This window comes from Nanorana parkeri, unplaced genomic scaffold (genome assembly GCF_000935625.1).
Source record: "Nanorana parkeri isolate BGI_ZX_2015 unplaced genomic scaffold, ASM93562v1 scaffold3, whole genome shotgun sequence".
In the NCBI taxonomy this organism is placed as follows: Eukaryota; Metazoa; Chordata; class Amphibia; order Anura; family Dicroglossidae; genus Nanorana; species Nanorana parkeri.
In genome coordinates, this window is record NW_017306271.1 from 1,384,790 (window position 1) to 1,402,127 (window position 17,338).

At 48.6% G+C, this 17,338-nt stretch overlaps 1 protein-coding gene across 3 annotated transcripts in view; it reads left to right on the top strand.

The window, feature by feature from the left end:
* The first annotated feature begins 6,300 nt into the window (after positions 1-6,300).
* The window catches only part of PRKAR1B (protein kinase cAMP-dependent type I regulatory subunit beta), a 201,186-nt gene continuing 190,148 nt past the window's right edge, over positions 6,301-17,338 (top strand). Inside the window, exons 1-2 of one of the 3 annotated variants that reach the window (XM_018566412.1) lie at positions 6,301-6,539; positions 12,120-12,324. In XM_018566412.1, the coding sequence (XP_018421914.1) occupies positions 12,151-12,324 (174 nt within the window). In that variant the 5' untranslated portion in view covers positions 6,301-6,539; positions 12,120-12,150. Of the gene's footprint in view, positions 6,540-9,015; positions 9,047-12,119; positions 12,325-17,338 lie in introns of those variants that run through there. The other 2 variants (XM_018566487.1, XM_018566565.1) reach the window with 2 other exon arrangements.

Consider the following 17,338-nt stretch of genomic DNA (forward strand, 5'->3'; position numbering starts at 1 on the left):
GTGGGGGAATACTCCATCTTCCTCACTGTTAGTGTGCATCTCGTCCAGCCCCGCTAACAGGGTATAACAGTGTATAGCTAGCTTTAACTTCAGTCTTGCAGGCTCCACTTCTGTATTAAAATTGTTTGTTTTGATTTCACTGCACACTGCGAGCTTCCCACAGCGTGTATTAAAAGCTGCAGAAATTCCTGGCTGAAGGATGTCAAGCATCATTTAGCACTTTCCTCCTATACTGACACCCACACATCAAGGCATTTTGATATTTGCCTAACTCTTCCAAGGAGCCCGCCCAGGGTGATGGTTTTATGAAGCATTGTACAACACCACTCCAGGCCCTTCCATCAGCCATGATCTGCCTGCATTGCACAGAAGAAGCAGACAGACTCAGCGAATGGCTTTATTTAAAAATGTCCTCAGCATGTTGATGAGGGGGGGGGGGGGGCCAGGGAAGGCATAATAAAAGCAAATTAAACTTCAGGCTAAAGCTGTTCTCTTGGCATAACTAACCCCCCTGCACACCTCACCAACCAATCACCATGTTAGTTTTTTTATGAACAAGACTAATATAAAAGTCCCCTTTTTCCTGACCTAAATCCGTGCTGACATGAGACACCAGGTTCCTAGTCTTCTCTCCTCCTCACAACATAGTGAGATGGCGCTATCTTCACTCAAGCCTGGGTGAAATGGACACTTCACATTGGTTGTTCAGTGGTGGATCCTTTTAGGTTCTGGAGGTGCAGAGGCATGAGGATGCCATGATGAGGGGTGTGTTGGGCACAGGTACAGCACTGGATCACACTACTACTGCTCTTTGCATTGCCTTATACTGTAGAACAAGCCCACTTGTGTTCAAACCATTAGCTAAAAGAAAGGAATTCATATTTTGAGCCTGATGATGTCATATTGTCTTTCAGAATTACAGTTAAAATGAAATACCAGACAAAGGTCCCACAGCACCGAATTTCCCAACTGCTGGGTAGGGAAGTGCGTGCCCTGTGCCCTTTACATGCACAGAGCACTATTCACAGGGACCTGTACTGTACATGCTTTTGCTGAACACAGAACCAGAGCGCTAGTGGCCTGTACTCTGCATGCCTTGGCTGAACAGAGAACCAGAGCGCTAGTGGCCTGTACTCTGCATGCCTTGGCTGAACAGAGAACCAGAGCGCTAGTGGCCTGTACTCTGCATGCCTTGGCTGAACAGAGAACCAGAGCGCTAGTGGCCTGTACTCTGCATGCCTTGGCTGAACAGAGAACCAGAGCGCTAGTGGCCTGTACTCTGCATGCCTTGGCTGAACAGAGAACCAGAGCGCTAGTGGCCTGTACTCTGCATGCCTTGGCTGAACAGAGAACCAGAGCGCTAGTGGCCTGTACTCTGCATGCCTTGGCTGAACAGAGAACCAGAGCGCTAGTGGCCTGTACTCTGCATGCCTTGGCTGAACAGAGAACCAGAGCGCTAGTGGCCTGTACTCTGCATGCCTTGGCTGAACAGAGAACCAGAGCGCTAGTGGCCTGTACTCTGCATGCCTTGGCTGAACAGAGAACCAGAGCGCTAGTGGCCTGTACTCTGCATGCCTTGGCTGAACAGAGAACCAGAGCGCTAGTGGCCTGTACTCTGCATGCCTTGGCTGAACAGAGAACCAGAGCGCTAGTGGCCTGTACTCTGCATGCCTTGGCTGAACAGAGAACCAGAGCGCTAGTGGCCTGTACTCTGCATGCCTTGGCTGAACAGAGAACCAGAGCGCTAGTGGCCTGTACTCTGCATGCCTTGGCTGAACAGAGAACCAGAGCGCTAGTGGCCTGTACTCTGCATGCCTTGGCTGAACAGAGAACCAGAGCGCTAGTGGCCTGTACTCTGCATGCCTTGGCTGAACAGAGAACCAGAGCGCTAGTGGCCTGTACTCTGCATGCCTTGGCTGAACAGAGAACCAGAGCGCTAGTGGCCTGTACTCTGCATGCCTTGGCTGAACAGAGAACCAGAGCGCTAGTGGCCTGTACTCTGCATGCCTTGGCTGAACAGAGAACCAGAGCGCTAGTGGCCTGTACTCCGCATGCCTTGGCTGAACACAGTACCGTAGCGCTAGTGGCCTGTACTCCGCATGCCTTGGCTGAACAGAGAACCAGAGCGCTAGTGGCCTGTACTCTGCATGCCTTAGCCGAACACAGTACCAGAGCGCTAGTGGCCTGTACTCTGCATGCCTTAGCCGAACACAGTACCAGAGCGCTAGTGGCCTGTACTCTGCATGCCTTAGCCGAACACAGTACCAGAGCGCTAGTGGCCTGTACTCTGCATGCCTTAGCCGAACACAGTACCAGAGCGCTAGTGGCCTGTACTCTGCATGCCTTAGCCGAACACAGTACCAGAGCGCTAGTGGCCTGTACTCTGCATGCCTTAGCCGAACACAGTACCAGAGCGCTAGTGGCCTGTACTCTGCATGCCTTAGCCGAACACAGTACCAGAGCGCTAGTGGCCTGTACTCTGCATGCCTTAGCCGAACACAGTACCAGAGCGCTAGTGGCCTGTACTCTGCATGCCTTAGCCGAACACAGTACCAGAGCGCTAGTGGCCTGTACTCTGCATGCCTTAGCCGAACACAGTACCAGAGCGCTAGTGGCCTGTACTCTGCATGCCTTAGCCGAACACAGTACCAGAGCGCTAGTGGCCTGTACTCTGCATGCCTTAGCCGAACACAGTACCAGAGCGCTAGTGGCCTGTACTCTGCATGCCTTAGCCGAACACAGTACCAGAGCGCTAGTGGCCTGTACTCTGCATGCCTTAGCCGAACACAGTACCAGAGCGCTAGTGGCCTGTACTCTGCATGCCTTAGCCGAACACAGTACCAGAGCGCTAGTGGCCTGTACTCTGCATGCCTTAGCCGAACACAGTACCAGAGCGCTAGTGGCCTGTACTCTGCATGCCTTAGCCGAACACAGTACCAGAGCGCTAGTGGCCTGTACTCTGCATGCCTTAGCCGAACACAGTACCAGAGCGCTAGTGGCCTGTACTCTGCATGCCTTAGCCGAACACAGTACCAGAGCGCTAGTGGCCTGTACTCTGCATGCCTTAGCCGAACACAGTACCAGAGCGCTAGTGGCCTGTACTCTGCATGCCTTAGCCGAACACAGTACCAGAGCGCTAGTGGCCTGTACTCTGCATGCCTTAGCCGAACACAGTACCAGAGCGCTAGTGGCCTGTACTCTGCATGCCTTAGCCGAACACAGTACCAGAGCGCTAGTGGCCTGTACTCTGCATGCCTTAGCCGAACACAGTACCAGAGCGCTAGTGGCCTGTACTCTGCATGCCTTAGCCGAACACAGTACCAGAGCGCTAGTGGCCTGTACTCTGCATGCCTTAGCCGAACACAGTACCAGAGCGCTAGTGGCCTGTACTCTGCATGCCTTAGCCGAACACAGTACCAGAGCGCTAGTGGCCTGTACTCTGCATGCCTTAGCCGAACACAGTACCAGAGCGCTAGTGGCCTGTACTCTGCATGCCTTAGCCGAACACAGTACCAGAGCGCTAGTGGCCTGTACTCTGCATGCCTTAGCCGAACACAGTACCAGAGCGCTAGTGGCCTGTACTCTGCATGCCTTAGCCGAACACAGTACCAGAGCGCTAGTGGCCTGTACTCTGCATGCCTTAGCCGAACACAGTACCAGAGCGCTAGTGGCCTGTACTCTGCATGCCTTAGCCGAACACAGTACCAGAGCGCTAGTGGCCTGTACTCTGCATGCCTTAGCCGAACACAGTACCAGAGCGCTAGTGGCCTGTACTCTGCATGCCTTAGCCGAACACAGTACCAGAGCGCTAGTGGCCTGTACTCTGCATGCCTTAGCCGAACACAGTACCAGAGCGCTAGTGGCCTGTACTCTGCATGCCTTAGCCGAACACAGTACCAGAGCGCTAGTGGCCTGTACTCTGCATGCCTTAGCCGAACACAGTACCAGAGCGCTAGTGGCCTGTACTCTGCATGCCTTAGCCGAACACAGTACCAGAGCGCTAGTGGCCTGTACTCTGCATGCCTTAGCCGAACACAGTACCAGAGCGCTAGTGGCCTGTACTCTGCATGCCTTAGCCGAACACAGTACCAGAGCGCTAGTGGCCTGTACTCTGCATGCCTTAGCCGAACACAGTACCAGAGCGCTAGTGGCCTGTACTCTGCATGCCTTAGCCGAACACAGTACCAGAGCGCTAGTGGCCTGTACTCTGCATGCCTTGGCTGAACACAGAACCAGAGTGCTAGTGGCATGTACTCTGCATGCCTTGGCTGAACAGAGAACCAGAGGGCTAGTGGCCTGTACTCCGGATGCCTTGGCTGAACACAGTACCAGAGTGCTAGTGGCCTGTACTCTGCATGCCTTAGCCGAAGACAGTACCAGAGCGCTAGTGGCCTGTACTCTGCATGCCTTGGCTGAACACAGAACCAGAGCGCTAGTGGCCTGTACTCCGCATGCCTTGGCTGAACACAGTACCAGAGTGCTAGTGGCCTGTACTCTGCATGCCTTAGCCGAACACAGTACCAGAGCGCTAGTGGCCTGTACTCTGCATGCCTTGGCCGAACACAGAACCAGAGTGCTAGTGGCCTGTACTCTGCATGCCTTGGCTGAACAGAGAACCAGAGCACTAGTGGCCTGTACTCTGCATGCCTTGGCTGAACACAGAACCAGAGCGCTAGTGGCCTGTACTCCGCATGCCTTGGCTGAACACAGTACCAGAGCGCTAGTGGCCTGTACTCTGCATGCCTTGGCTGAACACAGAACCATAGCGCTAGTGGCCTGTACTCCGCATGCCTTGGCTGAACACAGTACCAGAGCGCTAGTGGCCTGTACTCCGCATTCCTTGGGTGAACACAGTACCGAAGCGCTAGTGGCCTGTACTCTGCATGCCTTGGCTGAACACAGAACCATAGCGCTAGTGGCCTGTACTCCGCATGCCTTGGCTGAACACAGTACCAGAGCGCTAGTGGCCTGTACTCCGCATGCCTTGGCTGAACACAGTACCAGAGCGCTAGTGGCCTGTACTCCGCATTCCTTGGCTGAACACAGTACCGAAGCGCTAGTGGCCTGTACTCTGCATGCCTTGGCTGAACACAGAACCATAGCGCTAGTGGCCTGTACTCTGCATGCCTTGGCTGAACACAGTACCGGAGCGCTAGTGACCTGTACTCCGCATTCCTTGGCTGAGCACAGAACCGGAGCGCTAGTGGCCTGTACTCCGCATGCCTTGGCTGAACACAGTACCAGAGCGCCCACATAGCCCACCTGCAAGCCCTCATAGCCCACCTGAGACCCCACACAATCATCTGAGAGTCTGCACAGCCCACCCGAGAGTTCGCACAGCCCACCCGAGAGTCCGCACAGCCCACCCAAGAGTCTGCACAGCCCACCCGAGAGTCCTCACAACCCACCCAAGAGTCTTCACAACCCACCCAATAGATCGCACAACCCACCCAAGAGTCTGCACAGCCCACAGAGTCCACCTGAGAGCCCCCAAAGCCCAGTTGATTCCTTACAGGCCACCTGAGACCCTGGAGGCATCAGGGCGCCACCCCGGAACAACACAGAATATGTAGTTTCATATTATTTTGTACTGCTGTATAATATATTGCTGGGATTTGTAGTCCTCTATAGCCGGTCTCCCTATTTCTTCCTTTAGCTGTCTCTTCTTGTTCTTTCTCCTGGCTGCTTCTCCTTGCTCTCTCCTCTTTATTCTCCACAAATACAAATTTCCGTACGTCTTGCTAGTGTTCGGGTTTCACCTGAAGAAAAAGTGGCAACCCCATCTAACGCGCGTGAAAATGTGCAAGGCGCCAGAAACCATGCGAGGGAAAGACGTGCATAAAAACCTGCATTTTACACGTGGAAATACTGAGGCCTAGGTGTGAATGGAGACTGACAGAACGACATTGCCTCAAGCAGCCATTTACCTAGGGACATCCCTGCTCAGAGGTGTGGATGGGGCCTAGTGTACACTGCCTGAGGCACATGCACGGTGCAGTGTAATTCCCCAGCTCATTTGTGAAATGCAGTGTGCATGCTGGGACTTTTAGTTCTACATAACCTCTCATTCTCTGTATTGTATGCCGTATGTTTTTTTTTGGGGGGTGTCATGTTATGTGGATGGGATGAAGGGGCCACTCATAAGACATGACAAGGGCTGTTTCATACAGGTGATCACGTGGTGTCAGCAACACCATAGGTAGTCTCTCAGCTCGTTGTTGTCAGTGACACACGGCGGTGGTGACACACGGAGAAGCTGCAGAGAGAGAGAGAGAGAGAGAGAGAGAGAGAGAGAGAGAGAGAGAGAGATGCTCGAAAACGAGGTCGTGTGACGTCATAAGCGGCAGTGTCAGTGCTGGCAGCCCGGGGCCCGACACTCTACATCGCTGCACCGGTAAGCTACAGCACCCCAACCTTCCAGATCATCGCCAGATCCGGGGATCCCCCTCCCCAACATCCGTACACCCACACACACCGATCTGCCCCCTCCAGCATCTTCCTGCAACCCCTCCTCTTCCTTCCTTCCTGGATAGCTAACGGTAAGGACCCTCATCCTGCACCTCCATCGCAGCACCATCGCACCGACACCTATTTACTAACACGCATCGCCATCGCAGAAACACAAATGGCCATTGTAAGCTGAAAATCTGCAGTGTATTGTAAACAACCCGTCCTCCTCCCTGCTGATGGCTGCACACATTCCTGCCATGCCTCTGCCCGCAAACAACTGCAATGGCTGCTTTATGTCTTTTTATTGGTTTGGACGTGTCATCCCCATCCTGCGGCTTCACTGATTGCCATGTATTGATCCTTTGATTGTGGTATGGGCAGATGTCATGCTGCAGTGGTGGTCTAGCTCCCAGTATGACAGGTCTGTGTACAGCTGGGTCCATGTAAACAGCTGGGAGGACACGTCATCTGATGGTTCTTCTTGTCACTGGAACTTTGATTGTTCTTATGATTGAGGTTTGGTTAGGAATACCTGAGAGTGGCAACAGCTAGAATATACAGGAGAACCCTGGTGCCCGACCTGTGGCCCTTTGCCACTTGGGGCCCCTGCAGACTGTATTGTATATCCTTGGAGGCTTTTAAGGAATTGTTTTAAATTAATGTTTTATTTTTTAACCACTTCAAGACCAGGTGTTTAGACCCCCTTCCTGGCCAGGCCATTTTTCAGTATTCAGCGCTGAGGTACTTTGACTGACGTTTATTCCGTCATGTACTAAAATGAATTTTATACCATTTTTTGGGGACACATAGAGCTTTCTTTTGGTGGTATTTCATCACCACTACGGTTTTTATTTTTTACTATAATTAGGAAAAATTACATAAAATTTTGAAAAAAAAAAAGTTTTTTTTAACATTATGTTAGGAAACATTTATTATTACCCAGTTTTTTGGTAAAATATAAAAGTCGGGTTCACGTCGGTTAAATAGACACCATGGCCCGGAGGTAGTTAAAGCTGAACTTGGGGGGATGTTCCCTTTCAGTCTCTGACCATCTACTGTAGCATGCCTGAAGTCCCTGACCATCTCCTGCAGCATTTCTACAGTCTCTAACCTAGAGCTGCAGCTAACGATTATTTTCAAAATCGATTAGTTAGCCGAATACAAATCCCAGCAATACATTATAGAGCACCATGGGGGGCGGGGGGGGTGCAGGCTTAACTGAGCAGTCTTCCAGCAACTTGTTTCTGAGATCGGGCCTGTCTATCGGTGGCTGTCATCCCCCCACACCTGCTCCTCCTTACTTCTTCTCCCCGCGTCCCTGTGCCGATCGTGGATTTGGGCAGGCGGGGAGGAGGTGCGGCGTGTGGAGTGTGGATGCGGGCAGATCTGGCAGCGGCGAGCGTGAGGTGGGGAGGAGGTGTGGCGCGCAGCGTGTGTGGAGCAGTGAACAAGGCCAACCAATCGGAAGCCGATTAATCGATGATTGAAAAAGTTGACAACTTTTTCAATAATCGATTATAATCGATTATGTCGATTAGTTGTTGCAGCCCTACTCTAACCATCTTCTATAGCATGCCTGTAGTCTCTGATCATCTTTTGTAGCATGCCCATAGTCTCTGACCATCTCCTGTTCTATGTCTGCAATCTCTAACCATCCCTTGGAGCATGCCCGTACTCTCTGACCATCTACTATAGCATGCCCGTACTCTCTGACCATCTACTGTAGCATGCCCGTAGTCTCTGACTATCTCCTGTAGCATGTCTGCAGTCTCTGACCATCTACTGTAGTCTGCAGTCTCTGATCATCTACTGTAGCATGTCTGTAGTCTCTGACCCTTTACTGTAGCATGCCCGTAGTCTCTGACTATCTCCTGTAGCATGTCTGCAGTCTCTGACCATCTACTGTAGTCTGCAGTCTCTGATCATCTACTGTAGCATGTCTGTAGTCTCTGACCCTTTACTGTAGCATGCCCGTAGTCTCTGACCATCTACTGCAGCTTGTCTGCAGTTTCTGACCATCTACTGCAGCATGTCTGCAGTCTCTGACCATCTTTTATAGCATACCCATAGTCTATGACCATCTCCTGTTGTATGTCTGCAGTCTCTGACCATCTCTTGTAACATGCCCATAGTCTCTGACCATCTACTGCAGCATGTCAACAGTCTCTGACCATCCCCTGTTGTATGCCTGCATTCTTTGACAATCTCTTGTAGCAGGCCCATAGTCTCTGACCATCTCCTGTAGCATGTCTGCAGTCTCTGACAGTTTCCATAGCATTACATTCACTGAAAGGGCCTGCCCTTTTGTTGATGTCAGCCCCCCCCCCCCATATAAAGTAAATAGAGGAGCCCTGCAGTGGAGGGTGAGAACATAACGCAGCGCGGCGGTACAGGAAGAGGCGACTTCCTGGATTTGCGTGTTTTGGAAAATGATTCCAGAAGTTTTCATTCACACAGGAAAATGATTTTTCAGAAGAAAACTTCCTGTGGTCTCAGATAAGTGTGCGGCTGACGTTGTCATCTGTTGTCCCCACCCGGGAGTGATGTCAGATGGGAACTTTCTCTATGGCTGCTCTGAGGAGTTGTCATAGTGACAGTCCAAGTGTGCGCCTGACGTGCATCCTTCACCACCACTGCGTGCTGCCGCCATGCCGGGGATGACAGTGCATGTTGAAGTGGAACTAAAGGCAGAATAAACAAATGACAGATTTCATGCCGTCTGTCATTAGTAATAACACAGCAGTCCCTCCGGTAACAGTTTTATCACCTGTTGGTGCTGCCGGTAGATCCCGCTTTTTCCGTTGTCAGGGGGACACCAGGGAACAGGCCAAATCAAGTACGTATCAAGTACGAGTACCAATATTTTTTTTGTGTTACTCGTCGATACCGAATACCGGAAGTCCCATTCAGGAAGACAGGCGGCGTGTAATGACTCGCCTCATGGCTTCCTGATTAGCCGGGAATCCGGGCGCCGTTTAAAGACTCGCCACCCGACTTCCAGATTAGCAGGGAAGCCGGGCGGCGCGTAATGACGCGGCGCCTGGCTTCCTGATTGGCCGGGAAGCCGGGTTCCATGCTCCCTCCTCATAGGGTGAAGAGCGAGCATGAAGCCGGCTTCCCGGCCAATCAGAAAGCAAGTGACGAGGGAGCATAGAGCCGGTTTCCTGGCCAATCAGGAATCTGGGCAGCATGTAATGACGGGCTGTTCGGCTTCCTGATAACGGAAGTATCGGGCTAGGCATCAGAGCATTTGGATGAGTACTCGCCCAAATACCCGGCATCGGCACCGATACCGATACTAGTATCGGTATTGGTGCATCCCTAATCTAAACATTAAAAATGCTATCTGTTCTTTTTTTTTTGCCATCTGTGTCAAGTGAGATTTCCCTTCACTTCCTGTCCTGCAGACTGAAAAGGAAGTGAGAAGATATCTCTCCAGTGTGAGAGATATCCCCTCTTAGACAGTTGTCACAGAACAAGTGCCACCATTGGAGGATTTTTCCTCTATTCCTGTTCTGGTGGTGACTCTGAATTTTGGAGTTACGCCTTACGTTTATTCCCGGTGACATTGGTGCTCAGGACAATTACAGCGATAGATTCTCCCTAATATGGATATACATTATTTATAGACCTGACATTAGTTCTATCCCCTCACCCCTCTATCCAGATAAAAAAAATGCCTTTAGTTATGCTTAAAGTAGAACAGAAGCCAAAAATGATGTTTGTTTTGGATAAGTAAGTGAGGGTTATAACTAGGGATGCACCGATACCGTTTTTTCGGTATTGAGTACGAGTACAGATATTTTGCTTTCGGTACCCGGCGATACCGAGTACCGATACCGGTGTTCCCGCTGGCATGGAGCTGGCTTCCCCGGCAATCAGGAAGGCGGGTGACGGGTAATAACATGGCCGGCTCTATGCTGATTGTCTGGAAAGCCGGCTTCCCAGAAAATCAGCATAGAGCCGGCTTCCTGGCCAATCAGGAACGCGGGAGGCAGGTCATTGCTCGCCACCAGCTTCCTGATTGCCCGGGAAGCCGGCTTCCTGTTCCCCTACAGTGCTGCTGGTCAGAGGAAATCTCCGTCTGACCGGAAGTGCCAGTATCTGGGAAGGCATCGGATTATTTGGGCGAGTACGAGTACTCGCCCAAGTACTCGGTATCGGCACCGATGATAGTATCCCTATTATAACCCCTGCCAGCTTTTTTTTTATTTTTTATATTACCACTAAGTGTCCCTTTGGGGAGATTTAGCTTCACCGACTGCCAAAACAGGAAGTAAGAGGAAATCCCTCCAAAGAGAGAAGTCCCTGGTGGTCAGCAGGGTCCCCTGAACTAGTGTCCCGATTGGAAGATTTCCCATCTATTCTTGTTCTGATGACAACCCAACATTTGGGATTTTGTCACCAGGACATATAGAGAGGGTGACTATCCCTAATGGGGACACAGTCAGCAATGAAAACCTGACAGATGTTCTAATCCCTCTCCACTCTATCCACAACTAAAAAAAAAATGCCTTTAGTTATACTTAAAGTGTATGTAAACCCTAACAATAAACTTCTCTTATTTGTTCCTTATGGTCTGTTAAGGTGTAAGAAAACCCAAAAACAAACATTTAATATATTACAACTTATCATTCCTTTGATGTCCTGGCTGCATTTGTTTTCTTTCTAAGGCTGAGTACACTTTCGGTACAGAAAATATACCTGTTGATCCTGCCAGAAATATTGGTTGCTAACTTCCTGTGCACTGAACTGAAATCTCAAACAATGCTCCTTGGTTATAGCTTGACACCCGAGCCAATAAAAACTATTAGGGATGTTCAGATACCAAGTACCGTACTCGGTACAAGTACAAGTACAGATACTTTTCCAGCTCCGGGACTAGACTAGAGAAAAATTCAAAATTAAGGCCTCATTCACACACAACGCAAGCAAAATTGTACATTGCGTATATACGAGCGTATATGTGTATATGCGTGCACTATATGCAATCTCAGAATGCATCACTCGTAATGGAATTTTGAATGTGCTGTACACACGTATGTGCACGTAAATACGCAGAAATACGCTGCCCGGACGCATCTCTGTTCCATTCTGTTTTTGCGCATATATACGCCATACGGCTCCATACGCGGCTATGTGTATGGATTCATTTATTTGCATATGTTGCATATGGTACAACACGCACATACGCGTGTATATGCGCGGCAGTGTGAATGAGGCCTTAGGAGGCAGCTGTTATTTGTAAGGAGCACACCAGGCTCCTGGGATTTGTACATCTCTGTTTTAATGTACGATTTTGTTTTTATAAACATATATAAAAGGGATGCACTGATACCATTTTTACAAGTACTGATACATTTTTGTTTATTGTCATGTGACAGTTTTTCTAAAACAATACAGACTAATGATTTCAGGACAGTGGTGGAGCGCCAGAGCCAGGTCCCAGCGGCAACCGCTGCAACTCTGGTAGTTCTCATGAAAATGCCAAGTATCAGCACTGGTATCTGACCTGGTGTCTGAACTGGTATCGGCACTGGTATCGGTGCATCCCTAAAAACTATGATGTGAATGTGCTGGACGTGTAGCATTGTGAAGCCCTGTCCATTCCTGATAAGTTCCATCCTTTCCCTCTAAACATGACTTTCATACTGTTTTTGATTTCTTAGGTTTTGAGGAATTCCTACTACTGACCCCAAGATGGCTTCTTCTTCCTCTTCTAATCTAGAAGACGAAAGTTTAAAAGGCTGTGAGGTCTATGTACAAAAGTACAACATTCAGCAGATCCTGAAAGAATGTATTGTGAACTTGTGTATCGCCAAACCAGATCGCCCCATGAAGTTCCTGAGGGAGCACTTTGAGAAATTGGAGAAGGTCAGTCTCTTTGTAATCTTCAGTATTCTTGTGTAAGGGTCTGAAAGGACATATGATGTCATAAAGACGTACTCCGTATAATCAGAAGTATCTCCCAGATTGGGTCCTGATGGAGCCCTTGTCAGCTTCAAAGGTGCCGATTGATCAACTAAAATGGATGCTCCCAAGACAGAGACCGGCGGTCTTGGCCCCCACACTCTCTCAATCTATGCTTATTTGGGACTCGGTGAGGGAGAATAGAGATTTTGTATCACCACATACACCTTTAGCACCAATCTTTGGTAACACCAGGTTTAGCCCAGGGAGACAATATGGCCCGTTCCGTTGGTGGCAGGATAAAGGCTTATATAGGATAGCACAAGGTTTTAGGGAACGCAGACCGTTGACCTTGAGGTATTGTCAGGAGACCTTACATATGCCGCAAGCTGAACTGTTCCGATTTAGGCTGATTAGCCACTTCTTTGCATCATTGACGTTGCCGGAATTGGATAAACAGTTTGTTACGAAATATGAGAGGTGGTGTTTGGGAGAAGGACAGACTGGAGGTATATCATTAATTTACGCTTTATTAGTGGAATCGGAGGAAAAATTGCCCTACATGATAGCATGGGAACAAGATCTAACACAAGTTATCTCAAAGGAAAGTTGGAAAAGCTGTTGCACTCGGGGATTCAAGGGATTAATTAATATGTCTTTGATAGAAGCAAATTATAAAGTTATGGCCAGGTGGTACTTGGTTCCGTCCAGGCTGGCTAAGATCTACCCAGAGGTGTCTCCTGTATGTTTTAGGGGTTGTATTCTGCCGGGAACTATGTATCATATATGGTGGCAGTGTCCAAAAATTAGATCTTTTTGGAATAGACTTTTCGCATTGAAATATAAAATAATGGGGGTTCGCGTCCCAAAAGAAGCTCAGTATGTTTTGCTGAATTGTCTAATTCCAGGACTGTCCAGGGCTCAGGATAGATTAATCTTCTTCTTCTTCTTTGTAGCGGCCAAAATTACTATAGCCAAAGCCTGGAGGTCACCAAGTATCTCCTTTAAACAATTTAAGTAAAAAAATGTCATGGATAATGATCCATGAAAAGATGAATAGTGTGCTTCATGATAACGAACAAAAATTTGAGTTAATTTGGTCCCCTTGGATGATGTATAATGGCTTGAGAGATGTTATATGAAGTAAGATAGCCCTAGTGAGGAGGGGAGGGTGGGAACCTCGGTAGAGAGTCTATTGAATTATTATTTAGTTGGATTGTTCTTTTTTTTTTTTTTGAAGCATTGTTCCTTAACCTTATGTCTTTTCCCCGGTGTAATACACAGGGGGAGTGTATGTTAAATAAATGAATTAGATATAATATCTGCCGACATTAACTAGTATATAAGTTAAAAATGATGCTTATACCAAAGGGACATGTTTATAAATCATAATTTTTTGGGAGTAGGCAAGAGGAGAGAAGGGTGAGGGGAGGGGAAGAGGAAGAATGGTAGCAATATAGGGGAATATATGATTGTATGTATGTATGTATGTATGTATGATATGTGTACATGTTGTTATTTGTGAAAATATAATAATAATAATAAAAGACTTTGAAATATAAAGACGTACTCCATTAAAGGAGAACTATGGCCAAACCTTTTTTGGGTCACAAGTGGATAATTGCTAAGAGGTGACTCCCTCTGGGGAGTGATGACTGACGGTCACTTCTCTCTGCAGGGAGAAGATGAACTCAGTGATCAGCGGTATGTTATTGCTCAGTTCTCGATCAATAGAGCTGACGTGTGACAGTGTCACACACCGTCTCTAACTATGGGGATGAGTGTATTTCACTTGCCCCATAATTCTCCTTTAATGATGGAATTCAGTGAAATGGGATGGAGGCAGTGCGGATGGGAGTGCGGTGAGTGTGATGGAGGGAGTGTGGTGAGTGGGATGGGAGGAGTGCGGATGGGAGTGCAGTAAGTGGGATTGAGGGAGTGTGGTGAGTGGGATGGAAGGAGTGCGGATGGGAGTGCGGTGAGTGGGATTGGGGGAGTGAGGATGGGAGTCCAGTGAGTGGGATTGAGGGAGTGTGGTGAGTGAGATGGAGAGAGTGCGGATGAGAGTGCAGTGAGTGGGATGGAAGGAGTGCGGATGGGATTGCAGTGAGTGGGATTGAGTGAGTGCAATGGGAGTGGGGGAGTGGGATTGGGGGAGTGAGGATGGGAGTGCGGTGAGTGGGATTGGGGGAGTGAGGATGGGAGTGTGGTGAGTGGGATTGGGGGAGTGAGGATGGGCGTGCAGTGAGTGGGATTGGGGGAATGCATTAGGAGTGCAGAGAGTGGGATTGGGGGAGTGAGGATGGGAGTGTGGTGAGTGGGATTGGGGGAGTGAGGATGGGAGTGGGGTGAGTGGGATTGGGGGAGTGAGGATGGGAGTGCGGTTTCGACATTTGTCTTCTCCATCTGGTTTTTGCTCATCCTTAGGCCCCTTTCACATGCGCTTCTACGCATCATTACTGCATGGAACCCATAGATATATCCCCTGCTAAGTCGGATCAGAACGAATAGGGGTGTCACATATATGACATCCATGTCCGTTCTGATTCCATTCCATGTTCCCTCCATCTTGCAATAGAACCAAAACATGGACCCACATATGGGAGGGTGTATGTAAGTGGATGTGCGTCAGTTTATATCCGTTTACATACGTTCCATTCTGGTTTGGAAAATTGGAGCTGGAGGTAAAATGATTGTGTTTCAGTGAGACGGAATTGAATGGACATTTGTCCTTAGTCATTAAGTCACGACCCAAGTCTGCAATGTCTTCACTGCAGTGGAACGCACGGCATTAGGGTGCCGCACGTTATGGTGCGGGCGTATGAATTGTAGGTGGGAGGTGCATTTGGGGGTACCATTCAAATAAATGGCAACGCAGCACACCTTCTGGACGGGCCCTCAAAAACGCTGACATATTGTACATACACAAGCACACACACAATCTCACACACACATGCGCACTCCCAAAAATGTATATATTTTTTCAAAACATTTTTAAAGTCTTCCCACCTTACAAGAACTGCAGTGGATCCTCAGCCTGGAGTCCAGTGTGGGCTGCTGTGCTGTGTCGGAGCTCCATCCATACGTGCAATGCTGGTACAGCTCCCTTGCACGCCCTGTAGAGGTGTCAGGAGCCAGAATGTGATGTCACTCCAGTCCAGGCACCTCTACAGGACATGCGAGGAAGCTGTAAGCAACGCATGTATGGATGGCGCTCCCTCACGGCCATAAGTACTATCCTTGTCGCACTCCTTACCGATATGTCCCTTGTATTGGGGGGGTGCTCGCAGTGACTGCGGATGGCGCCACGAATGTCAGCAACATTTTTGAAATGTCACCAGCACACCAGTCCTTTTAGGATAGCAAAAGCTTCATTTATTGAAGTTTTTTGTCATATGACCAACAAGCGCTTTTGGGACCACACAGGGTCCCTTCATCAGGCTTTAGCATTGACTCACGGCCATAGCCCCAGCCCATCCCGCCTCAAGCGGGCACTCGCTGCTTGGCATGAGAACTGACAGAGCTGCGCTGGGGAGAGGCAGAGGAGCCTCTCACCTAGAAAAGTGGAAGGCACGCAGCGACCCACTGAACACGGGCCCGCGACCCACTTTTGGGTCACGACCCACCAGTTGAGAACCAAGGATGTAGGGGTTTGATACCAATAAAGTTAAAGGAGAACTATGAGATGAGTGATTTCCACTCACCTCATAGTTCTAGCCGACCTGTGACAATGAGCAGGGCTTGAAAAATTTGGCGGTGTCTCACCAGTCAGTCAACAATTTCACCAGTCAGCATGACCTGACTATAGCCTTGCAATATATGTAAAAAAATTTGGGGGACAGATAGAGGTTTCTTTTGTGACCCCCAAGGGGGTTATTTTTTTTTACTATATAATGAAAAAAGTACCATAAATATATTTAAAAAAAAGTTTCCCTATGTTATAAAACATTTATTCTTACCCATATTTTACCTGCGGCGTCTCATATACGGCGAGCTGTAGCTCGCGGTATACTGAGCTTAGGGTAAGTTTGTGTCCTCCCGTTACCCTAAGGAGAACTATGGGGAAAAACACTAACCCCATAGTTCTCCTTTAAGTAAAAAATAAATAAAATAAAAATAATAACAACCCCCGCCGCATGTACATACAAGCCAAGGTGAAGGGCCACAGTTTGGGAAAAGAAGGCGGTATTTTACACACCTGGAAGTGTAGAATAAATGCGGTAGCTGGGGAGCAGCAAAGCATCAGCTTTTTAACACACGGGCCACTGGAAAGGTAAGTAAATTGGCTCTTCTATTACAGGCTGCCTTGTTTGTAGAAGGGACCCTGTGGTGACAGGGTCACTTTATCCTGGCCCTAAAACATACCCGCCATACTTACCTTATTGGGCATCTGAGCTCTAGGCATTGGAAGCTTCTCTTCTGCACCGAGATCCCACTGTGAATAGAATGCAAATCCTTTCTTACCGCATTCCTTCTCTGACTGTGACAAAGGCATTTTCGGTCCATGTACCCAGCGAATGAAAATTGTCCTTAAATGATTCTTAAGGGCAGAACCCTTCTAGAATGTACACATTAAGAACACATGTTTTATGGTGCAGCTGCATGCTGTAATCCAGGATTAGCCCTTTCATATAGCTTACGCTGTAGGATCGTATTGTCTACGTTTTTATGATTGTTATTGATATTTGAGAATATTTCTAAATAATTACACTCTTTAAGGGAAAATCGCAGGCAAAACACGCGTTATTCGTGGATATGCACTACGACTTCATATTTTTTTTTTGCTTTTTCTCTTCATCTAATGCTTTGGTAGAAAAAGTAATAGCATATGACATGTCTCCAGCAACATCTAGCATGTGTGCAGTTTGGACAACAAACCAGCCATGGAATAGCATGGAGTTTGGGGGTTAGTTCATCGGCCTGTGAAGTAATGTCACTACCCTAAGGGTATGGAAGAGCATACATATATATATATATA